Here is a 26050-nt window from a genome sequence, read left to right on the forward strand (position 1 = left end):
AGTTTTTAGGGCTGAGGGGGTTAGAGGAAGTTCAAGAACAGTTACAGTTATGGGGGAGGTTTAAGCACTTTTTCCCAGAGGTTGTTACTATGCCACCAAGGTCGCTTCTTAGACTGCCTGCTAATGCAAATGTGTCCCCCCATTTGGACGATTCAGTTGCCATGGTATTTTTGATGACAGATACCAGCTTATTTTCATTTAGGATATGGCATCTCTCATATTATGCTTTCCCATTTAAGACTTAAGAAGCTTAAAACAAGAGACTTAATACAAGAAAACTTAAAATAATCAAAAGTTATATTTATAAGGAAAATTATTTGCTCTCTTCTTTATGACTTTGTAAGTTTAACAAACTCTAGAGAGTAAAATTACTAGTAAAATTTTTTAAGCTCTCAGTTTTGATCTTTTTTTTTTTTTTTAACATTTTGTCCCCAGAACACATTTGGTAGCTGTCGTATGTGCTGTCAGGGTTTCATAACGTAGATGCAGATTTGTCTAAAACTGATGTCTAATGTGCATAGCAATACAATACTTCCTTGGAAATTCTGGAAACTTTTACTAGGGGAGGAAAAGTCCAAGCTTTGTTTCTTCTTAGTCTAATTTCTGTGTCGTCTTAGATGATGAAGCACATTTCTGCACACTTTAACGTTTGTTTTTAAATACCATTTATGTTGATTTTTTCGAGCCTACATGCAATCAGAACAAATTAAAGCACCTTTATTTGGCAATAAGCTTTTAAATAATCATATTCAAATAAAAGCAGCAAATGGATGAGACATTAGAGGGCAGATTTTTCAAGTTAAGGCTGCATTAAAAAAAAAAACTCACCACTGATGAATGTCAAATAGTAATGATTCTGCCACAGAGTGGTCGTAATAATGTAAAATCAGGAAAGCAAAACCAGCTTCTTCAACGATCCGTTTAGCTGACTTTTCAATGTCTTAAATGATACGTTCTTTGCTTGTGTTGGATTCTCCTGTCGCTCGTTTCTCCTTTCAAAATCTGAATTACAATAAATTGAAAATCTATGATAAGAAAGATGCCAAAGGAATGTACATTCATAACATCACATTATTCTAATCTTCAGCCCTACATTTTTCAAACTAGAATGAATTTTTAAGTACCCTGTAATTACTGGCCTCTTAAAATCAAGAAATAGAAGATCGCCTGTTTGTACAACTAGCCGATGGAGTTATTTGCTCCTTTTCTCTATACTGAATACCGACTACCGTGAACTAGCTTCGCACAGCCGCGTAGGTAGGACTCAGAGGAGGTACTAACAATGACAGTCTGAATTCAGTTATTTTCCCAATGATTCCCTTGAACTTGACGTCCTAACTCTTTGCTGCAAAGATAATTAAGGTTTTATACATTTCTATGCTTTTTAGAGAAGAACCACCGAAGGGAGAATGACGTGTCTGTGTTCAGAATCTATCTTTTCAGCAGTTAATGACTAGTAAGAGGTTTCCAGAATTCAAATTTGGATGATACATTTATTTTTGTCCCGTCCCGCCCCAACAAGACATTAACTTGCTTGGTGGTTTTAATATTTTTAACACGATTATGTCTTCACAGGTGATGTTATTGTAGACATCAATGGCAACTGTGTCCTTGGTCACACCCATGCAGATGTTGTCCAGATGTTTCAGTTGGTACCCGTCAATCAGTATGTCAGCCTCACCCTGTGTCGTGGTTATCCGCTTCCTGATGACAATGAAGATCCTGTTGCGGACATTGTTGCTGCTACGCCTGTCATCAATGGACAGTCATTAACCAAGGGAGAGACTTGCACGAATACTCAGGATTTTAAGTCAGGAGCAGTGGTCCTGGACCAGAATGGAAAACCGGGACCCACCTTGATCAGCGACCGTCTCAATGGACCCTCGGATCTGAGCGAGCAGCGAGCATCCCTGGCGTCATCGGGCGGCTCCCAGCCCGAACTAGTGACTATCCCTCTGATGAAGGGCCCGAAAGGCTTTGGGTTTGCAATTGCCGACAGCCCAACAGGACAGAAGGTCAAAATGATATTGGATAGTCAGTGGTGTCAAGGCCTCCAGAAAGGGGATATAATTAAGGAAATTTACCATCAAAATGTGCAGAATTTAACCCATCTGCAAGTGGTAGAGGTGCTAAAGCAATTTCCAGTAGGTGCAGACGTACCATTGCTTATCTTAAGAGGAGGTGAGTAAAAGCACAAGGAAAAGTCTTCATTGTTCTTGCATCTGTATCTATTTTTTTTAAAAGATTTTATTTATTTAACAGAGATAGAGACAGCCAGTGAGAGAGGGAACACAAGCAGGGGGAGTGGGAGAGGAAGAAGCAGGCTCATAGCAGAGGAGCCTGATGTGGGGCTCGATCCCAGACGCCGGGATCACGCCCTGAGCCGAAGGCAGACGCTTAACGACTGAGCCACCCAGGCGCCCCTTGAATCTGTATCTATTAATCGTCCTTCCTTCCAGGGCAGAATCTCTCCTTTCCCAGCAGACTTAGCTGGTAATTAGTGTGCCTTTTCTTTAAGGTTCTGTCCGACTGCTTCTGTAAGCACTATCTTTTGCAGCAGATTTTTTAGTTATTAGTGGTTTCATTTGCGTCCGTTATGGATTTTCTTCCCTCTGTATTCTTTTTCGAATCTGATTTATGGCTTTAGTGATTAGAGAGAGTCACAGCATTATGCTACTTCGAATGAAATATATCCTCTTCATTTCATTTTCTGTGTTGATGGCAGTAATAGAAGTTGACGCTTTCAATCTGTGGTTCTTGCTCTGAGCCTCTGTGATGTACTGAGGGTGTTTTGAAGGAGCCGGCGTCTCTGCGAATAAGCAAGGTGTTGGATGGTATGAATCTGTTCTGTAAAGCAATCGTGATAGCTCGTGCTCATGAAGCTTTTCTCTTAAGCTTTAGTATCTGTCCATCAATGTGAATGAAACCCCACAGTCCTCGTGTGAGAGAAATACAATTTTTATTTTCCAAGGTCATCAGCTGACTTGAACTGCTCGCGGGCGGACAGAGATCCAGTTCCGAGGACTAATCATAAAGTTGCATTTTGATGGGCTTTCTTAAATCCCTACCTATGAATGACGAGTATTTTAAAGAATAAAATGGTAGCCCTTCACACTTCTCTCTGTGGCTTGTAGTTTTCATTTTGGAGGCAAATGAGCAGTCTAACGTCATTGGGATGTTTTTCACATTTCTCATGTCTCGGAACTATTTTTGTTTCTTCTCTGGGTGCTACGGCAGAATGTGCTCAGAGTAGGGGAAGATCTCTTTGTGAGGGCTGGAGGGCTATCCAGGATTCCAGCAAAAACAACAAAAAGACCAGGGTTTGGTGTCAGGCCTAATGTCAGTTTCCTGCCTCGCTGCCTCTTCTGCGGTATGAGGAAGTAATATGATCTGTGTGAGTCTTTGTTGACCCGATCTATAAAGTGGTAGGAAAAATGAAGTGAGATAATATATGGACAACGCCTGGCACACAGCGGGTGTTGGCCGTAGAATTTACCAGCCTACTAAAAGTCGAAGTGAGCCTTGTCATCAACACGAGTAGTATTTGTGATCTGAAAAATGCTTCCTCTGTTTTTAAAATTTGGCTTGTTTTTTTCAAGGTCCTCCTTCACCAACTAAAACTGCCAAAACGGTGAGTATACAGTGGTCCTCACACGCTTCTTCCCAACCCAGCGAGAGAGACGCGGCGTCCCCCTCCGTAAGGGCAGCGCTCTGCGGCGGTGATTGTCCACTGGGAGAAGTGAGGAGGCGCCGTGCCCCGGGCTTGTGTCAGAAGCTCTGGGGAAGCGTGTGGGTTGGAGAGGAGGTGTGCTGTCCTGGTTAAGTATTTCTGCTGAATGCTAGCCGTCCACACTGCCAGCAACCCTGGCCTCTAAATGGTAAAGCGTGAGGACACCGACGTGCCCACTTAGAAGTCCTTCTGCTTTCTTTGCGTTTCAGAGGAGCAAGGGTACGGAAGGGGCTAAACGTTAGGGCAGATAATAAAACCTGGGACATCTTCTCCCTGACGCGCAGAGAAGCCGCGACACGGCGTCACATCGTTTCCTGGGGACAGTAAATACCCACAGTGAGATAACCTCCTCACAGTGGACTGAACAAGACTTTCTAGAGTGATTGTGGCCTCTGTGCTCAGTTTGCTTGTTACCAAAGTGATGGGCTGTCAGACTTGAAACAGTGTTCTCTTTGGCATTCTTCTGAGTAACTGAGTAGCCTATTTAAGGGCCCGTATAGCAAATAAGACCTAAAAAAAGGGTACAGCAGACAGTGCCAGGAAAGACAGTGTGCTAGGGGCAGATGTGTGGCTGCCGAAATAGCCACATTACGTGGGTATGACTATAAAGACAATTATGTATAAAATCCTAATTTAGTTCTACTTTGCTTGATTGGGAGTCCGTCATCTCACAATGGAAAGACGGGCTTCCATAGCCATACACCATGGGCTATTAAAGGAAAGCCCAGCCGATAGAAAATGGGTGAACTCTTTCTGCTCCACCCAATAAGATCCTCTACAAATCTGCTGTCTTATGGCCCAAAAAGAAAGAAACATTCTGCGCTTCTGTAGACTGTACCACTTACGGCCAGCGTGACCAGAAATGCTTTTTGTCTACGTAGTTACAGTCGCACTGTGCTTTTCTACGTTTCTCTGGTTCCTCTGGTCATTAGTTTTTAACTCCCGTGCCACCAATCTATTTCATAACGGGCACCAGTGCAGCCGCGGTGACCCCAGTGCTTTATGACCGAGGACCGGGCGCTTCTCTTGTCTTCCTGCCCCCTGACGGGGTCTGGGTCAGTGACTCTGGGACAGCACTTTGTAGGGACCGTCCTCACCCCACTAAGGTGCCGCTGCTCCTGAGGCCTAGTCCGCATTCGTTATTTTATCACAAACATCCCTAATCTGCCTCCCCCGGCAAGAACGCAGAAAAGGCGGTTCTCAAAACCGTATTTGTTTTCTTGGGCTGTTATTGGGTCTCTTTTTTTTTTTTTTTTTCCAAATTTTATTAAGTCATTTGCCTGGCTGTTATTTTGGGAGAATGGGAAAAACACGAGCACAATGCCCCCGTTTGCCCTTACCGGATTGTCCGGCGCGATTGTGTGTGTTTCCTTCATGTGTCTGAATGGGCCCTGCGGGGTTTTCATAGTGTCCTCTTTATAGCCCCCCGTAGAGGTACCACTTCCTATTCCATTTTCTGAGAAGGAGTGGCATCTCAAACATCTGCACTGGGGATGAAACCGAGTGGGGAGGTGGGGCAGATCAAGAATTTCATGAGGCTGTTCGCTTGGGGGCCCCCCTCTTGCCACACGCTCCCACCCTGGGTTATGTCCCTGCCCATCTTCTTCGCAAAGTCAGTTTGTGTCTTGGGGGGAAGAAAAGGGCAAGATGGCGTAAACTGAGAACGCATTCAGGCCCTTCAGTTGACAGCAGTATAAATCTTTTCGAATTTAAGTTAAATATGTTTTAACCAAGTGCACACGACTGTGAAGGTAAATTCCTACAAGACTGCAGATATGCTGTGGCTTTGACCCTCCCACCCCCCCCCCCCACTGTCATCAGTTGACACACCGGTTCACACAATAGTTTTATGAACTAATCAACCACCTGGTTTTCTAAAATACTAAGTAAGGCCCTTTTCCATTTCAGAAAACAGATAAAAAGGAAAATTCAGGAAGTTTGGAGGCCATAAATGAGCCCATTCCCCAGCCTATGCCTTTTCCACCCAGCATTGTCAGGTCAGGATCCCCGAAATTGGATCCTTCTGAGGTCTACCTGAAATCTAAGACTTTATATGAAGATAAACGTAAGTAGTTGTGGAATATTTCAGGAGAGCATGCAACAAAATCAATTTGAATTTTCTAAAAACCTGGGACCCTCCCATCTTTCAAAACCATGTTGAAAAGTGATTCCTTCATTCCCATTTTCATGACTCTGGGCTTCTTCCATTTATATTCAACATTCATTCATTCTTTTTTTTTTTTTTTTCAAAACCAGGGATTAAGTGCCTACTTACCTAACACCAGAGTAGGTGATGGGAATACAGAGATAAGTAGGTTCCATAGGCCCTGCGCCCAAAAAGATGATTAAACCTAAACGGAAGAGACAAAAATGTAATCAAAGAAGTATGCATAAATAAGTCCAAATGAGCCTCACTGGGACCCAAAGGAGGAGATGGTCAATTTTACCACTGGGGGTGGTAGGAAGTGTCAGATACCACTTCATGTAGGGAGTTAAGCCAGAACCACGTCTTCAAAGACGAAGAGGTATTTATGAGACAGAGCAAAAGGGAAAGAAAGCAGTAACCTTTGCACATTGACCTTGCGTGGCCTGGGTTCTGCAAGTAGCCCAGTTTGGCTGGGTGCAGTTGGCACGGGAAACCGGAGGGGCGAGCAGCAGGCTGGGGAGGGCAGGTGAGGCTGTTCCGAGGAAGCCGGACCCATCACAGGAGGATAGAGAGCCGCGGAATGGTTTAACTCTGTGCAGGAATGATCACCTCGGACTTGCGTTTCAGAGATTTTCCCAGCAGGAGTAGGAGGGTGGTGAATCAGAGAGTGTGCAGCCTGAGGAGGAAACAAGAGTAGACTGCTCAGAGGAGCCCCGGCTGAGAGGTGATGAGCAGAGAGCGTGCAGAAGGCAGAAAATCATTTTTGTGCTAATTTACTGAAAATGATCAATCTTTTCCAAAGTAAAATTGCAGATTAGGGAGGCTTAATTTTTTTAAATTAATTTGTTTCTGAGAAATAGATCTAAATCTACCTTGGAAACTGTGTACGCAGGTGGGAAAATTATGTATAATCAGCTTCATAGTTATTTAACCAATTCCAGATCTTTACCTTGATAGGCCCATACCCTATTCAGAGAGATGAAAACCAGATGCCAACACAGCAATGCAGTAATTTAAATTGATAGAACTATCTGGAGCATCCCCTTTCTTTTGACTTGCCATTAATAGCCCGATATATTAGTATTGGCAGAAACTACCCAGCCCCTTTGGGCCGTACCCAGGAAGTAACTGAGTTGGGCTCAAGAGTCTTTTATCCTTAAAGTTCTGTCATTCTAATAGGAATCGTTTCTGAAAAGAGACTGCTTCTAAGGACATTTGTCAAGATTTACCCTATCCGGTATCTCAGTTTTTTATGGTTCTCCGACATGTTTCTAGCAAACACTTCTTGCTTGTGTATAACATTAATATTTTCTTGAAGATCAAATTATTTTAGGCGTGAAGTAGATTTTCCGGACTTAATAGTCTGATGAATGTGACCTGCCCTTGGGGGGCAGAATAGGGTGGGTGAAGAGCGTGGCCCCTAGAAATCCAGCTGGCTTGAAACCTCAGTTCTGTCATTTACTTGCTGCCCGACACTGGGCCACTTACCTAGGCCTCAGTTTCCACAGCTAGAACATGGGGCTAATGTTAGGTGTTAGCGATCATTATTTTCTTTTAAAAGAATCCATTTGCAAAATTAGGCTAAGTGAATATGGAATGCTTTTCAGTAACAAAGATATTAGTTTAGGAGTAGAATTAAGGCATTTTATGGGCTCTCTTTTCCTAGGGTTTGTCCAAATGTTAATTTAGATAATTTGTACCTATCAAATGTCAAACTTAAATTGGATGATTCTGCATTTAATATCACAACATTGATTTGAAAGCATTAGGACTTAATGGCAGTGTAATGGGAAGTGGGGGTAAATGTTTCTGAGCAATCTCGATACAAAGTTTTTGTGGTTTTTTTTTAAAGATTTTATTTATTTATTTATTAGACAGAGAGAGAGACAGCCAGCGAGAGAGGGAACACAAGCAGGGGGGGTGGGAGAGGAAGAAGCAGGCTCCCAGCGGAGGAGCCTGATGTGGGGCTCGATCCTAGATTGCCGGGATCACGCCCTGAGCCGAAGGCAGCCGCTTAATGACTGCGCCACCCAGGCGCCCCCAAAGTTTTGTTTAGAGCTGAAAACAAAGACTTAGGATTGAATTTTTTTTTTGTACTAGTAGGTAATGGTATGTTCTTGTGTAAGTTTTCACATGCCAGAAAGTTCTGAGGTTATAGTTTATTGAACTCTATAATATGCTCCTACTAAATAATGGCATTGTGTTATTGTAATCCTTTTTAAATAAATCGAAGTATTTTGTTTTACCTATTTATTTTTATATTTTTCTGGTTTTCCTTAGCCCCAAACACCAAGGACTTGGATGTTTTTCTTCGGAAACAGGAGTCGGGATTTGGCTTCCGGGTACTGGGAGGAGAGGGACCGGACCAGTCTGTAAGTTCAGATGCTTCGGGATTTGTCCATTCCTATGAACTTTTAGGTAGCTGTTTGGTAGAATATGGTGCTTTTGTTCTTTTTTTTTTTTCTCTCTCTCTTTTTAAATATTTTGTTTTCTCTAAGCATCTCATGAATGAGAGGAAGAACGGCATTTCTGCTGGTGTGGTGGGCTCTCCGTAACTTTGGTGGGGCCGAGGCGAGAACTGAGTATGTTCACTGTAAATTGGGCAGTAATTAATTTCTGTCTTTCGCTATGTGCCTACAGCTTATTTTCAATGTTTATTTCCCTTTGCCTTTGTTAAATTTTAAGACCTTTGCCTTCTCTAAGAAAGAAGCATCCTGTTTACCCCCATCGGTCTGTCCTTTGACTGATTGCTCCATAAACAGGTGCATGCGCCTGCGTGTATTATGTCACTTACGCATGTTAATGGGTTGACATTTTCATGCTCAGTACTTTGCGTGCCATTACATCTGCTATACCTACAAAACTAGGAAAATATAAAATAATTGATGTTTCTGTTCAGAAAGCACAAGGGTTGTGTTTGTAAAGCATTTGAAATCTAGAACTATATACATGATTCTCACATAAAATTGAGAGAACAAATGTAATGGGTTCTATTTTTAAGTTTTGCCCTTAGTTTGAGTGACAGAGAAGTAATGTGCTTTGTAGAGTTGGAGAACATATTTAAGTTTTTTCTGTGTAATATGAGAAAGACATTATTATGCTTGGAAGTTAGGTGAGTAACAATAACTTTTTAAAATGACAGGCTTCTTTCTATTTCTGGATAGAAGAGTTGATTTATGTATTATAAATGTGTTCTAATTAGCCGTATTGGCTATAGTTAAAACAATTATCAGAGACAAATAAAGCTTAAGGCAGGTCGACTTATACAGGGCAGATATACAATAACTTGATCGTTCTTGGTGGGAGACATGATTTTGTTTTAATGCTTCCTATTTTGTGGATACATACAGCGGTGACTAAGACATTTTCAGAGTTTATCTCAAACAACTTGGGAGAAACCCTCCTCTTAAATGTCAGGTTTTAGCAGCTCTGAAACTAGCCCAAACATTCAGGATTCCCTAATTACAGGATTCTAATTGCTGGCAAGCAGAATGAGCCAGATCCATTTACCTCGATGTAAGTGGACCTCAGGCCACTCTGTTCCCCTGAGATATCTACTGCTTTGAGATTGAGGAAAAAGGAATGTTTCTGGGTTGTATAGACTGAATTTCCACCAGTCACCATATGTAACGGGAATTTCTTAAGAATTATCCCAGTTGCTGTGAACCGTGTATAGAAAACCTTTGCTGATGGCATTCGATACACTTTTTTTTTTTAAGTTTTATTTATTCATTTGACAGAGAGAGAGGCAGCGAGAGAGGGAACACAAGCAGGGGGAGTGGGAGAAGGAGAAGCAGGCTTCCCGCTGAGCAGGGAGCCCGATGCAGGGCTCGATCCCAGAACGCTGGGATCATGACCTGAGCTGAAGGCAGACGCTTAACAGCTGAGCCACCCAGGAGCCCCGTTCAATACACTTTTTGTGCTTTTTGGTAGCTACTCCACGGAACTGCATTTTCTGAATTTAGTGTCTTGTTGTATTGATAGAAGTGATAGTGGCACTTTTTAAGTTACTGAACAGCTCTGCATTTTCCTTCTTGTGTGTACTCATCCCTGAAGATCCAGAAGGGATCATGTACTCTGGTTATGTGAAGTGGCCTTTTTGGAGAATGGTCACTTTCTAAGATACTACCTTTCTCAGATGTTCATAGCTGAACTGCAAAATATCTTGGTTTGCGTAGTACTGGGTCAGGAAGTCTTTCACTTCGTAGTTAAAGGTCGTAGTAGATCTTAGTTGACTGCAGAGACCAACCTGCACTTCGTTATCTTATCAGATCTACATCGGGGCCATCATTCCTCTGGGCGCAGCAGAGAAGGATGGTCGGCTCCGCGCAGCTGACGAGCTCCTGTGCATTGACGGTATTCCCGTGAAAGGCAAGTCCCACAAACAAGTCTTGGACCTCATGACGACGGCTGCTCGAAATGGCCACGTGCTATTAACCGTCAGAAGAAAGATCTTCTATGGTGGTATGTGAACCTGTTCCCGCTTTAGAGATTAATCAAGAAACAGAAGAGCCTTAGTCCATTTTCTGTTTGGTTTTGCAGGTTACTTTATTATGCTTAATAGGGTATGAGAGAAGCATCTGATGGGGTCCAGAGCCTCACCGGGGAAGGCCGTGGAAGGTCAAAAGGCTCCAGCAATAATACTACCATCAAAAGAGAAAGAAATCCGGGGCCTCTATATTAAGACTTTATTACCGTATTGACAGATTTTGCCACGGTGGTATTGTAGCTGGGAATATCAGGTTGTCTGTTTTCTTAAAAACAAATACAGTTTTTTAGTCCTATCAAGAGATCCCTTGAGCTGAATATCAAAACATTTTGGATCCTGATGAATTGCTAAATATTCAAAGAGGGCCGAATGTTTCTATTGGAGAAGTTTTCATATACTGTCATTTAACATTAAAAAAAAAACCATTTATTGAGTGCTTACTCTGTCCAGGCATACGGATTCTTTTATTTAGTCTCTACGGCACGGGGATGTAAATACTATCGTCGTTCAGTTTTACAGTTACCCACAGAACAGTCGAGAGACACATAACTGGTGAGTAGTAGGGCCAGGATTGAAACAGGGAGTTTAATCATAGACCCCAGGGTCTAAACCATTACATGAGGAGGTAAATACATTTTTCTCATCAATAGCTTTGAGAAATATTGCATCGGAATTTTTGGAAGTGAATTCTTGCCACTTTAAGATTTTAAAAAGACAGCCCTGTAGCACGAGCGTGTAAGCCTCACAGAGGTAGGGATGTTGATGCATTTGGCTAACTGCCGTACCCCCCCCACAAAACAGTGCCTGCCCGGCACACGGAGAACATCAACGGGTGTTTGTTGACTTGATGAATGTTTGCGTTACTCTTAAAAACGAGGCACTGTTTTTGATTGCAACATCCAAAGGAAAGGCCTGCCTGTGTTCCTAAGTATCAGGCATTTAGAGACTCGTACAGATTTTAATGCGGTGTTGGTTGTGTTGGAGTCAGAACATAACCACGTGTAGTAAAGAATGTGCTCTTGTACGGCTGGAGGTCTCCTGGAAAGCATCGTGAAGAAGTTTTGTCGTAGTTCGATATTATTGGAGGCATTTAGCGAATTCATTATAACCACGCGGTATACAAAAAAAACCAAACCCTTTTTCATTAACGATTGGACGTTGCTGGCACTTTGTTGAAATTCTAAACCATAATCTCAGAATCATGTAGATTTTGAGCCAAAAGAGCACTTACAAGTGGGTATTCCTCCGTGGCCGTGTGTTACGGTTTTGTTAATGATGGCTCGGCTCAAAGTACGGCACAAAATCTGCCTGTTTTTTTAATCAATTAGGACTAACTTGGGTTATTCTTTCTCAAATTCTGATGTCCTACTTGAATAAGAAAAAAAGGCATAAGTTAACTCTCCATTTGCTGGGGATTCCTATGACCTAGTCTATGCCTGGGAGAATTGGCTGTTACAGGCTGGATGGGTCGGCGGAGGGCCCCTGATGGTTAGCGCACCTGGGGTCATCAATCAGGAAGACTGCACCTGTAAAACACATTCTCTAAGACAAGTCCTGTGTTGACAGCTAACTTCTCAGCCAGGGAGGGGCAGCGCCTCGGCCCTGATGCGGTGACCTCCCAGCATCACGAACGTTAGTCCTGCACTAACTTATATTTAAGGTTGATTGCAAAAGGAAATGTACAGCATCAGTGTTCATTACCAACTTGTTAAAATCCTGCTGGAATGAAGACAGTTGCAAGAAGAATTGGTTTACCAGCAACTTTCATGGAAGCTTCGAAAAGCTTCCTTTAACACGAGAAAACGTATCATTCTTCTGGTTCTATGCTGGCAGAGTATTTAGGCTGTCAGGCACGCTGCTGCAGCTGCAATCCAGTGGGGTCCAGCGCGCATGTGGGGGGATCACTTTTCTATGCTGTCGGTTACTCGAATCTACATTTTCCCGTGAGAGGCTTAGCACAGAAACACTGTAGCTAACAAAAATTATGATGTTCCAAAAATATCGGAATCGGTCATGTTTATTATAGAGAAACAACCCGAGGAGGACAGCTCTCAAGCCTTCCTTTCGACGCAGAACGGCTCGCCCCGCCTGACCCGAGCAGAGCTCCCAGCCAGGCCTGCTCCGCAGGAGGCCTACGATGTAGTCTTGCAACGAAAGGAAAACGAAGGATTTGGCTTTGTCATCCTCACCTCCAAAAGCAAACCGCCTCCAGGAGGTAAGGGCTGCTGTATCCTCCTGTCCCTGCAACTTCAGTTTGCTGAGTCTCCCAATGGGCTTCGTGAAACTCATTAGGAATTACGTATCAATTGCCTTAGAGACGTAAGTTTTTAAGAAGGATGAATGTTTTCTTTATTTTCCAAACCAGGCAGTCTGATCCTAAACTTGCAGGCTTCGGGTCTATCTCTCATCTCAGATTCCATAAAATCAGTCTTAGCGGCTCTGTTTGCATCGGGATTACACCATGGCGGAATATGAGGGGCGCGCCCTCTGAGATTCAGCAAAAGGACAGTGCTGAGTTTTCTCAAATAGGGAGACAGAGGCTGTGTTCAGGAGAAACTGTGTATGCAGACATGAATTAAATGCTAGAAGCAGTTGAGGAGAAGCAAAACAGATTAATAGGAAAATCTTGACCCAAATATGTCTTAAATAGTCCTTTTGTGTTTAATCATAATTGCCACATTCCAGCTGTAAAGGAACCTTCTCGAATGACAAGAGACATTCTTACCTTTTATAGATGTGTCATTGAAAGGTACAAATTTTGTCAGAACTTTGAGCATTGATCTAAATATCCTGAACCCAGTTTAACAGACTGTTGTCACCTGGGAAGGATGATTATATATATTAATTCCTTCAACAAAGGAGGAATTGCCTCTGGTATGTCCAGGGCTGTTACAATCCAGCAAATCAAATATTTGTCTTGCCTTTCTGTTTCTAAGAAATAATCATCTGTGAATATAATTATAAGATGCAAATGACTGTAAGACGAGAACCAGAAAGTTGAGGTTGATCTATTGTCCTTGTCTGGTGACTTCATTTTTCCGAGTCAAATGGTAAACATCTTTGACCACAGGAAAATGTGTGCTAGCCTTCGCCAGTGGATTTGATTATATCCTGAGTAGTGAGAGCCTCTTAGACGAGATGGTCACTAAAATCTTAGAAAAAGAAGAAAACCCTTTCAGGAGTGTTGGAAGCCAAACCAATTTGCAAAAATCTTGCTAAAATTAATGCCAGTGTGTAAAGGGAGAAGATTCTGTGACATGGATGAGTTATTACGATAGTATCAGGTCACTGCTCACTGATACTAGTTTCCATTTTCCAAAAGCAGTTGCTATGGTAACACTTGGAACTGGAACTCTCTCACTGATGCATTGAGGATGATTATGTGGCCTGTGTTGGAAAAATGGAAGAAAGCAGATTTTTGGTGGATATTGTGTTAAAGCGTTGGAAATCAGTATTTCCCAAACCAAATAACCATTTTAGATAACCCTATTCTTATTCTCACGCCACACAATAATCCCATGCATTCAGATTAACAGAAGCAGTGCAAGATTATTATGCAGTGTGATAGATGCTAACCGCTTTTTATACGGAAGATACTCCGTTCCTAGGACTGCTGAAATGAGGGGAGAGTCTAGGGTCCACCATAAAACAAAGGAAGATAGAGGAATTCAGTAAAATAAGTTGCATTACTTATATAGGCTTAACCTTTTTATATTATTCGTTTATATTTAAAATGTATATTGCATTTTAATATATATTAAGTATCTTCTTTTTATTTGTGTATGTTTGTCTATATTTAAATTTTTCAAATACTTTTATATTTATTCGTTTTAGTTGTTTCTTACTATTTTGATGGTTTTGCGTCCCACAGATGCTGGATCTCTGTGTAAGATAGTGTCATTAGCGATTGGGCTCTGTCATCAGACCAACTCAGATTCAAGCCCCGCTTATGTCTTTTAATAGCTGTCCCGTCGTGGGCAAATTACTTACCCTCCAAGAGCTCCCAATTTCCTCTGCAAGATGAGGATGACGATAACACTTCCTGTCTCGTAGGAGTCGGAGGATTAAAGGAGATAATGCATGTGAGCCCTTAGCCCGGACCTTCAGTAAATGTTAGCGGCTGGTGCCCGTGGGAGCTTCTGCTATCGCCATCGTGTTATTTATAAAATTTTTTGTCACTGTCTCTTGCTTTTTTTTTTTAAAGAAACTTCCGAAAGTTTATCAATACTTGAGTAACGAGATGGGAAAGAAAGCCCAATTAAAATGTAAGATGGAGGCAGCAGCTCGTGGGTAGCAGGAAATGAGTGTTTGCAGCTCATTAATTATCAACCTGAATGGTAAATTAGGCTCCCGGTGCCCGTGAATTTTATATAAAGTACTTGAGCTTTTCAGTTATTGGTGCAAACCCAGAATTGGTGATGTCACTGACAGGCTAGTTGGTAATCTCACAGAATGCTGAGCCCTGCAAGCCTCCTTCTTGGGCTCCCACGCATCTCGTATAAATAGAAGGAGGGTCCTGGGGGCTTGGCTGAGGGGCTTTCACTCACAAACACTGAGCAGCAGCTGCAGACTGCCTTACAGAGAAGGTGTGCTTCAGACAAGAGTTAGCACGGGTGAAAAGGCAGGAAAGCTGTCAGGGTAGATCGCTCTTTATGGACCTTGTCTTGGTATAGATTGGTACTCCGTTCAGGATAGATTATTTCTTCCTTCTGATTAAATGTATTTTCTGGTGACATTTGTCCCAAGTAGAGTTCCCAGTTGCATCTCCGACGCCAGTCATGAAAGTCCAAGATTCTTGGGGCGCCTGGGTGGCTCAGTCGGTTAAGCGTCTGCCTTCGGCTCAGGTCGTGAGCTCAGGGTCCTGGGATCGAGCCCCACATCGGGCTCCCTGCTCAGCGGGGAGTCTGCTTCTCCCTCTCCCCCTTCTTGTGCCCTCTCGCGCGCGCTGTCTGACAAATAAATAAAATCTTAAGGAGAGCGAGAGAGAGAGAGAGAGAGAGAGAGAGAGAAAGGAAGGAAGGAAACAATGAATGGATGGGGAGAGAGGGAAGGAAAGAAAGAGAGGAAAAAAGAAAAGGAAAAGAAAGGAGGGAAGGAAGAAATTCTGAGATTCTCTCCCATTGACTTTTTCCAAGGTCAGGAATCCGGGTCCAGCACCCTTGCTGCGCAGCCCCAGCTCGTGTAAGTGCGCAGTGGGTAGAGTACCTAGAAGAGACCTCTATTTAGGGTGAAAGGGGCTTGGCTAGACTTTGCTTTGCTAGTGCCTCGGAGGCTTCAGTGTTTCTCTTTCCTACCCTGTACTTTCCAGTTCTGGTTGCAAAGGATTCTTTGAGAGGGGACATTTCCCGTTACTGTCCTTTCTGTTCCCGAAAGAAATGTTTTAAGAGCACAAAAGTGACCTCAGCAGCTGGACAAGCCAGGCTGGGAGGCAGATTTAGGCCAAAGAGGAACGAAGACGGATAAATTGGTTTTATGGCAAATGCCCGTGGACTTTGTATACCAATAAAAGCAAGGCAGGATTTCAGGCTTTTCCTGAGCTCCCGGTACTCTAGGATTACCTTGAAAACCTCCCGGTTCGTTCAGCAATTACCCTTCTACGGGTCTCTTTGTTGTTCTTGACTGTTGTGATAATACAGCTGTCGACGCCGAGACTGTCATACTCTGACTACTGTTACCTCCCCTCCTTCACGCGGACAGCTGACTCTTACGGACGTTCTGTGCCAAGATTTGCCGGTTCCTTTTGAGCACATGGCTCACACGATGAGCACGGAACCACTGAGACGTGAGAGGTTCATTTTGTTTGATGCTTTCCCAAGGCTGAACAAATCCCTTTCAGTGTGCCAAGGGGCTGAATGCTCTTCTTCTCATCTACAATGAACACCACGTACCAGTAGATCTTTTCTAAGAAGGAGAGTAACTAAGGTGCTGAGGTTAGAAGGTCACCACAGGGCCACTGTCTGGGTCAGCATACGTTTCTTTTCTTTCTTTTTTTTTTAAGATTTTATTTATTTGAGAGAGAGAGAGAGCACGAGCAAGGGGGAGAGGGAGAAGCAGGCATTCCCCCCCGCCCCAGGAGGGAGCCCAGTGCAGGGCTGGATCCCAGGACCGCAGGATCATGACCTGAGCCGAAGGCAGACACCGAACCGACTGAGCCAGCCAGCGCCCCACAGCACACGCTTCTGACCTGTTGTTCTCTCCGCGAATCGCGCTTCCCGCCTGGCACAGGACATGGCCCGTACTGCTTGGGCGCTTTTCTGATTGCTTTGTTTTAAGGAAACTGATCTAATAAGTGCTGGGTATAACTCAGAGGTAAAAGGCACTTGCTTCCAACATGGACTTCCTCTATTTGAGGATAAAATCTCTCACTGTGGAACCCTAGAAGAGCTGGGGAATGGCACTGTCCGTGGGGCTATAAATCACGGCCAAGAATAACTTCCAGTTCCAATGAAGGCCTATTAAAATGTCCCTGACATACACCTACTATGACTCAGAAATACTAGTAGGGAGCCCATCTTACTATGGAAATTAAACATACTCAGAGTGCCGTTTTAAATATTAATTCTTCCTGTTCGTAACAATCAATAGTCAGCAGGAGGCAAATGCCCGACGAGTTTACTGACCCAGGTAAGGAAATTAAGGAACGTGGGAGGAACATTTGTTTCTTGATACAAATGCCCCTTACTAACAGGGGTGAGAGATATTTTGACAAGATTTCCTGAGTGTCTGAGAACTCGTTTTCAAACAGCAAAGTGTCTTCATCGCCTGGGAAAGCCTTTAGCATCACGAGCCCGCAGAACTACGCGGTGTGTCTTTGCAAATGTCTTAGACTCTGCTTTGTGCATATTCAGGGCAGGATTTTATCCATGAGCCAAATAATCTCAACGTTAAACATTTCATGTTCCAATTCCCCTCAGCTTTTGTAATTTAAAAAAGTCCAAAGGCACCAACAAAAGGAATGAATTTTGCTCTAGAACTAAGTAGGATTCGTTGTAACGGTCACCGTGCCTGGGTTTCTGAGCAGTCGCTTCGGCGTCCTCACCTGAATTCGAACTGCATCTATTTATAAGGCCCCCTGGGGGAGTCAGTGCCCCTTCTGCAGAACCAAAGCTGGTCTCACTGTGGCAGTTTAGGAAGTAGCCAAAGTGGGGTGCAGCCCGAATGGCCAGCGAGAAGCAAGGAGCATCAGCGTCGTGCGAGTATCCTAAGTATCAGTGAGGTCAGGAGCCGACAAGCAGGATGTTAGGATGGCAGCACCAAGATCGGAGAAAGGGTTCTGGTGAGTGGAAAGCAGCACCGAGGTCGATGCGCTGGGACGGCGCTGTGTCCGGAGCGGGTTTGGATGCGGGCCCAGAGTGGACAGTATGGACGTAGTTACAGCTGGATAAGGGGATCCCATGTGATACGTGTTTGCTCCACTTTTAAAGGATGTTTTTTGATGTTACTCTCTTGACTTTTTAAATGATGATAAATCCAACGCTAACATATCTTAGATAATGGAAAACCCTGGACGTTTCTTCCCCCTAGTTATTCCTCATAAAATTGGCCGAGTCATCGAAGGAAGCCCCGCGGATCGCTGTGGAAAACTGAAAATCGGAGATCACATCTCTGCGGTGAATGGGCAGTCCATTGTCGAGCTGTCGCATGATAACATTGTGCAGCTGATCAAAGATGCTGGCGTCACCGTCACACTGACGGTCGTTGCTGAGGAAGGTAAGGAACCAGTGGGCTCGCCTTGCACAAGCGCGTCTGAGCGGCACAGAGCCCGCGGAAGCCAGCGGCCTCTTCCAGCACCGTCGGAAGGACTGCCGCGATAGAACCGTTCACATACCCTGGGGTCTCCTAGCTTGCCTCTGCTGTTTAATGCATTTAAAAGACAGTTGATTAAAAAGTCGTCAGTAGCTCAAGAAAAAGAATCCAGCTTGCGAGTGGTGGCCGTTGCTCTGCGTGCTGGCGAAGCAAGCAGCCAGCAGTGAAAGGGATTGGTCCTGCTTCTCAGATCTTATTTTCTTAAAATAATGGGTTCGGTTTCTGTTTGCTTGAGTGAGAGGAAACCCTCTAAAGATTCAAAGACAGTCACTGTTGATATCGAGCCTTTCATGTCAGGGCCGAGCCACGGCAGGCCTGTCCTCGCCGCCCGGGCTTTGCTCTGGATGGCTGCTGCCCAAAGGGGGGGACGGGCAGTACGTAGGAAGGGCCGGTAAATAGGGCGTAAAATGCATTTAGTGTCTTGCCTTGCTTTAGAAAGGCCTTTTCGTCATTAAGGGTTTCTAATTAGGACTTTTGAATAGCACCCGTTTGTGCTCTCTGTTTATTGAATGACGAGGTGAGGGTGATTACGTCACGCGCCGCTCGTTTTTCCCGAGTTGGCAAAACTAAGGAGGAGAAGCCAAGATAGCGGAATTATGAAACGTCCGTCCGCCTTTCCTCTTAAAATCTCTGTAACATGGATTCGTGCCCCTCGGTGCCCTGTGGTCCTCTAGGGTCGTCCGTTCTCCGTTCTTTGCTCTTCCTGCCGCCCCCTCTCATACACCCATTCATAGCGGAGGCAGGGGTGACTCTGCGGCCGTCCCGGCGCCCGGAGGGGCATTTCCACGTGCACGTGGGCTCTGCCAGCTGCTGCGGAGGCCTCGTCTTGTCCTTGGACCGGTGACATCCTGTCCCGGCCCATTTCCCTTCTCTAGTCTGGCCCACACTCTGCCCAGCCTCTGTCCCGGGCTCTGCGGCTCCTTCCTCCTCCAGTCCTCTTCCGCAGAAGCCCGAGCGCTTCCCCGTTCTCTGCACAGAAAGCATTTTAGGAGTTTGCTCCGAGCCGCTTTCTACATCGAACTCCCAGTGTTCCTTCCAGATCCGCTCCAGAGCAAGGCCTCTTCGGCCTCTGCCCCCCCCCCCCCGCCCCGCCCCTGGCAGCTCTGCAGTTCACTGCTCCCGCCTGACCGTTCCCCTGCTGAAATGCTCTGCTCTTTGAAGGCAAAGAGAGTATTATCAGTTGACTGTGATACTTAACAGGCGGTCAGTAAATACGTTTTGAATGAAGAAATGTATAAAATGGATGAACGAATGGATGAGGGGATGAATGAACAAAGGGACAAAGTAAAAGGAGACTTTCAGTTCTGTGCCAGTACCTAGCAGAGGTGTTAGAAACCTAGAAGGAGTGAGGCCACTGACAGACTTCACTGACACCTGTCAACTAGTTGGATGACCTGAAACTAGCCACTTAATGTTTCTACCCTGCGGGGTTTTATCTGTAGAGTGGGCATGATAATGTCTCTTCCAGGATCCCTGTGAAGATTACAGGTGAAAATGTACACGGTCTGCGTAAGTACCCTGAGGGGCTCATCTCATGGCAGCTGTGTCATTTCACCCCACCTCTGCATGGCTGACCCCGGCATCCAGGTCTCTGCCCACACCTCGCCGCCTAAGGAAAGAGTAGTCCTGTTTCATTAAGCACTTAACGATGTGGCAGGTGTTACCCCAAGCACTTGACATCTGTTCACTTATTTCACAATCACACTAATCCCACGCAGGCACTATTATTTTCGCATTCTGTAGACGAGGACACGGAGCCCCCCAGCCGTTAGAGAACTAGCCCACGGTCACAACACTCGTGACCGAGCAGTGTGGGAGTCCGCACACTGGCCCCAGGATCTGCACTCGTGACCGCTTTGCCTTCCCCAACCACAGTATCCAGAATAACCCTGCCCAACCCGGTCCTCTCACACCCCACCCTGATCCACTTTGCTTCCTTGCACTCATCTCTACCTGAGACCATTTAATCTGTGGTTTCTTTGATTATTGTCCTCTCCCCCCACCAGAATGTAGTCACAAGATTCCTGAAGTTAGAGGTCTTGTCCTGTTCAGTGCTGAATCCCAAGGGCCTAAAACCATGCAGGCGCGTACTAAGTGCTCAATAAAAAAGTTCTTGAAGGACTGTCGTTGCTTAATGTGATTTGGGTCAGGCTTCTTTGTCTCCCTTTCTTCACTATGATGTCTTTACTACGATCTCCAGAGCCGGCTTTTTAGCCTTAGATGTGTTCTGTGACCCACAAAGAAGAGCAGTCCTCGGCATAACAGGAGATCGCATTTTAGGTTTGTTTGGCGAATGAGGTCCATCAGTGTGCCTGGCGCGCAGTGAGAGAAGCCCCCCGAAGTCGTGACGCCAGCAGTCCTGGGGTTCAGTGTTTCTCTAACCGTCAGTTGAGTCCACCACAGCCAGCATTTTTGTGAAATACATAATTAAATAAAAACGAAGGAAAAAATCCTTTTGCAAGTTGTTAGAAAATATTCTAAATGCTCTCTCTCAATATTTATAGGCCTCTTTCTGCTGACCAACCCAAAAAACACACACGCAGTAGCCCTGGGATAGAGGCCTCGGTAATAGACCACTCCTTTCTCTTAGAATTTTTTTTTTTTTTTTTTTTGCGAAAATGGCCCTTTACTGTTGATAGTGTTGGATAACCTCTCTGAGAGGTTATCCAAAATTGCTCAGGCATTTTTCTTAGAGGAAAAGTTAACTTTGATGCTGTGGTCCAAATACTTCTGGAAGTATTCGAGATTTTCTATATAGTGCCAGTCAGTGTTTAGGAAAAATGGAACAGTGGAAGGAGACCCCCCAGCAGTACATGCTTTCAAGTCTGTTTCAGGGGTGCCTGGGTGGCTCAGTCAATTAAGCATCGGATTTCGGCTCAGGTCACGATCCTGGGGTCCTGGGACCCCATGTCTGGCTCCCTGCTCAGGAAGGGAGTCTGCTTCTCTCTCTTCCTCTCCCTCTGCTTATATGATCTCTCTCTCGCTCACTCTATCTCTCAAATAAAATCTTAAAAAAAAAATAAAAACGTCTTTTTCATATGTAGGCATAGCCTGTTAAAATACATTTGACACGTAAAAAATCACATTTCAGTGTTACACCTTATTTTATTGTATACTCAGGTGTTATTAAACTATGGAAACATTCAGAATCTCTTCTTTTCCTCAGGAAAAAAAAAAGTAGAAATCGTCTCTTCTGTCCATAAAAATCCCGTTCGTGGAGTTTGTAAGTCTTCCAAGTTTCTCATTGTAGTTGGTAGAAAATCTATCAACAGCACTGAAGAGTCAAATGAATATTTATCACCCTAGAGCCGTTTTCAGAAATCACACGTCCAGATCCATTGCTCAGAGCTGCAGTATTTCCCCTCGGGAGCTCCTTCCCTACAGCCCAGAAGCCACTCGCTGTTCATAGATAAAAGACAGCTGGAAAAAGAAAAACCTGGTCCTTCCATTCTGTTTTCCCCTTTTACCAGATACTATGTAATAGTTAAGGGGAGGTGGTTAACCAAGTTCCCAAGCCACGTGTCCCATCTGCTATAAAACTCCACCGATCGGTAGCTCGAGGCTCCCGGCCTTGCCCGCTCCGCTCCCACGCCAGCCTGGGCTCCCGAGCAGGACGGAAATGGACCGCGCCTGGCTCTTCTTGCTGACTGTCAAGACATCTCCACATCATACTATTTTTCCACGGTGATTTCTACTTCCACGCCAGGTCCTGGTCATCCCATGTTTAAGAGCGACACAGGTCACCCGAGCTCCCGAGGACCGTGTTAGAACAGCTCTGGTAGCATTGCCACAAGTTTTTGGCTTTGTTTTCCGTTTATTTATGTTTGTTCCCACTTGTCTCTGTTTTCCGCTGTCATTTCTCTCCCTACTCCCACTGGCAACCATTCCAGTGTGTTGTGTGCGCCTCGGTTTATTTTTAAAATACATAATTGTGTGTGTGTTGGCATTTATTTTTGAGTTACATAAATAGGATTGTGGTATAGATTTTATGTTGGTTTTCTTCTCCAAATTCTCAGAACCATATGTTTGTTTCTTTAACGTCACGTTATTGTTCCAGGATCCGAACCAGGGTCTTACGTGGCATTTATTCGTCGTGGCTTCTTTTCTCCTGTGAGTGTGACGTGGTAGCTCATTGTGGTTTTTGATTTTTGTTTCCCCGATGACTAAGGACGCTGAGACTTTTCGTGTGCTCTTGGCCGTCGGTATGTCTTCTGTGGAGAAATGTTGGTTCACATATTTTCCTTACTTTTAATTGACTTGTCTTTTTTATTGTCAAATTATAAGACTTCTTTATATATTCTGATATTAGATCCTTAACGGATCTGTGCCTGCGAGTATTTTCTCCCATTTGGCAGGTTGTCTCTCCGCTGTCTTGATACTGTCCTTTGATGCGCAGAGGCTTAATGGTGATGATGTCCGATTAATGTAGGTTTCGTTTGGTTGCTTATGCTTTTGGTGTCATAGTACCAGTTTTAAGATTTACCCACATCATTGGAGGAACATAATCGATTGCTTTCAATGACCCGACAGTTTTTCATACGCGTATTACCCGCCCACTGCCCCCCCCAGACAGCCACAGTATCACACACTCTCCTGATACGCCTGCATGTACGTACCTTATGAATAGTGTGAGAATTTCTTGGAGTGAAGGTGGTTGATCAAAGTATATACTTGGGCTTAATTTGACCAGGTGCTGTCCGACCATCCCCCGTAATTGCTGCACCTGCACTCCCAACCGCAGAACACGGACACTTCTCTAGCTGTGCGTGTCCACCAGGATGGGGCATGAGCCTACTTTCGAACTGGCCAGAGTCTGGGAAGTGTCCTTTCATTGTGTTTAACTTGCATTTCTCTTATTACCCGTGAATTTGAGCATCTCATCAGATGCTTGTTTCTTGGGGTTTTTTTTCCTTCCTGTGGATTGCCTCTTCACAGCCTTGACTCATTTTAACTTGTGGGACTTCAGTCTTCTGATATTTAGAGATTCCTTGGGAACGTTACAGGCAGTAGTGCAGTTTAGCTTGAGAAAGCACAAAGATCTTTTCCTGTCGTCTGTATGTTAACTTTGACCATGGTGCCCTCCACTGTACAGGGGTTCTTAATGTAGACGCGATCCCATTAGCCAATTTTACCTTACGACTTACGCTTTTGAAGTTTCATTTCAGAGAAGTTATCCTTCCCCACCCCACGTCACAGAGATTTTCTCTTATATCATCGTCTGTTCCATTTAGAATTTTGCATTTAGTTCTTTAATGCGTCTGGAGCCTCCCTTTTATGTATGGTTTTAGGAGGAATCCAGCTTTATTTTTTATTCTCATACTGAGCGGGTTTTTCTAGCACGAAGCTGCTGGATCCGTTCTGTCCTCATTGATCCGTGGAGCCACCAGTCTGCAGGAGTCCCCAGCAGTTCTGTCCTACTGGTTCACCTGCTCTTGGGTTAATTTACATATACAGATCTTTTCGCATAATATGGTTTCCAAGTGTGTATGTGTGCAGGTATATACAGCCACACACGCTTTTTGAAAAAATCTTTAACTTTGTGGTATATCCTCGTATCCGTTAAGGCGAGTTTTTACCCCACCACCTCCTACACACACTCCGAATGGACTAAAAATTCATGAAACTTTTCTGTATAAAATTTGAGAGCAAACTAAGCTCCTCCAAAAAAATCCAACTGCAATTTTTACTTGGATATATTGAATATATATGAACTTTGGGAAAACGTATACCTTTTTTTCTTTTTTTTTTTTTTTTAAGGAGGATGGTGGTCACAGCACCTTCCTTTTTTTTTTTTTTTTTAAGATTTTATTTATGTGACAGAGAGACAGCCAGCGAGAGAGGGAACACAAGCAGGGGGAGTGGGAGAGGAAGAAGCAGGCTCCTAGCGGAGGAGCCTGATGTGGGGCTCGATCCCAGACCGCTGGGATTACGCCCTGAGCCGAAGGCAGACGCTTAACGACTGCGCCACCCAGGCGCCCCGAAAATGTATACCTTTAAATACTTAGTCGTACTACCTAAGAGCATGGGATGTCTCTCTACTTACTCAGATCACCTTTTGTGTCCTTTAATAGAGTCTTAGAAAGTACTCTTATGCGATTCTCATTTATTCTTGCAAAGGACGATTCGTGGTGCATTATAGTGTTTGTCCCTATAGTTTAACGATGGGATTTTGTGTTTTTCCTCTGGTAATATACTTTCTCTTAAGTAATTACACACAGAAACTCCAGCAAAAGTTTAATTCTCATTGAGGGAGAGAAATACCTAACCCATTGCTTTACTCTCTGAAAAAATTTCAGATAAAACTGAGAGAGGGCATAGGCCTGTTGGCCCCATGGGATATTGAACTTGGAGAAGTAGAACAGCTCTTAACACAGAAATAAATTGGGGAAGCCATGTAGCATGGGTCGAAGGACTAAAACTGAAAAAAATACCGATGATGGAAAGTTTTATTTAACCTTGACGAGGGCAAGGAAAGGACATGTGACTGAAACCAGTTTGCGGTCCCGGGATGCTGCCGTGACAGCGCTCGTCCTCGGGGAGAGGTAGAGGAGAAGTTGAAATTGATCAGCTGCCTTTTTCTGTCCTGAAGTTAAACACCCATTGCTCTAGCCAAGCTAGTGAAGCCAAAAAATGATCTAAATCGGACTCCTACAAAGGTACAAGTATCTCCTAGTCATCTTGTCGATAGAAGTAATTTCTCCCGTCAGTTCCCATTCCCTTAATAGTAGCCATGAATTTACAATGACAGACCAGAATTCAGCTATGTAATGGGCACTTCAGGTTAGAGGCGGGTAACTTGAAATTGATGTACCCAGTGAGCAAAAGTGGAAGGACTTCTGGAAATTTCTGGTGCGTACAGGAATATAAACATAAATGAGGTGTGATGCCTGCAATCAGGGAGCTCATGGTCGAGCAGGAGCAACGAGCAGGGTGCTCACCTCGCTCTGACACAAGGCGGTGAGTGCCATGAAGACGGGGTGCTGAAGGGCCAGGTGAGAGTTCACAGAGGAGGTGACATTCTGAGCAGGAGATGACGTGGAAGACACGAGTGCCCAGGGGATGAGTCTGGATAGTATTTTAGGAGCAATAAAGAGTTACCATAGTTTTTGAAGCAAGCCAGAAGCCTATTTCAATTTACATGCTAGGCCTGGAACCCAGGAAGCGGGGTGCAGATGGGATTGGTAAGGAGACCAGCAAGGAGGAACAACGTAAGTAGCTTGCTAAGCTAAAGAGGAAAATAAAATTCATGATAGTATTTTAAAAGAGCAACAAACAGATTTCAAGGTCCCCTCCCCCCCGAAAGTTCATATTCCACTCTTCCTTCCCAGAGCACTTGACTTTAAAGCATTGAACATTTTTGCTAAGTAAGGTCAATATTTCAGAATGTACACTTTAAGAGAAATATAGCCCCAAATAAGACTTTATCATTTTGACAATTATGAAGTTAGAAACATTTATATAATGAATATAATACGCCAGGTGCTGTTTAAAGCTTGTTTAATAGGATAACCCCATGAGGTGGCTATACTTTGCTTTTTCTGGATGAGGTGATTAGAAGCACAGAGAATGTAAGTAATTTCCTCAAGGACACACAGCTAGTAAATGATGAATCAGGCTTAACCCCTGTCAGTCTTGCTACAGAGTTCGTAGTCTTACTAAGCTATGCTCCCTCTCTCTGATATTTTAAATAGCCTATGTTTAATATATAGACAGGATAAAACATTCCAAAGTTCCAGCTTTACAGATTTGAGCGTGACAGCCTTAAGAGTCTCTCTCAGCTGTTACCTCCCGCAACTTGCCGTCTCCTGCAGGCAGTTACTGTACCATGCTTAGTTACGAAACCTGCATTCAGGGAGGTCTGGGGCTGCTGGTGATGATA

The 26050-nt window shown here is 44.2% G+C and overlaps 1 protein-coding gene across 2 annotated transcripts in view; it reads left to right on the forward strand.

Moving 5' to 3' along the window:
- Positions 1-26050, forward strand: part of MAGI3 (membrane associated guanylate kinase, WW and PDZ domain containing 3) — a 233105-nt gene that overhangs the window by 194868 nt on the left and 12187 nt on the right. For both annotated transcript variants that reach the window (XM_045801476.2, XM_045801477.2), the window contains exons 10-16: positions 1576-2181; positions 3600-3631; positions 5639-5795; positions 8157-8248; positions 10148-10340; positions 12392-12580; positions 17890-18075. In XM_045801476.2, the coding sequence (XP_045657432.2) occupies positions 1576-2181; positions 3600-3631; positions 5639-5795; positions 8157-8248; positions 10148-10340; positions 12392-12580; positions 17890-18075 (1455 nt within the window). The remainder of the gene's footprint in view (positions 1-1575; positions 2182-3599; positions 3632-5638; positions 5796-8156; positions 8249-10147; positions 10341-12391; positions 12581-17889; positions 18076-26050) is intronic.

Source organism: Ursus americanus, chromosome 12 (assembly GCF_024610735.1).
Source record: "Ursus americanus isolate L20-20 chromosome 12, mUrsAme1.1.p, whole genome shotgun sequence".
NCBI classification, from domain to species: Eukaryota; Metazoa; Chordata; class Mammalia; order Carnivora; family Ursidae; genus Ursus; species Ursus americanus.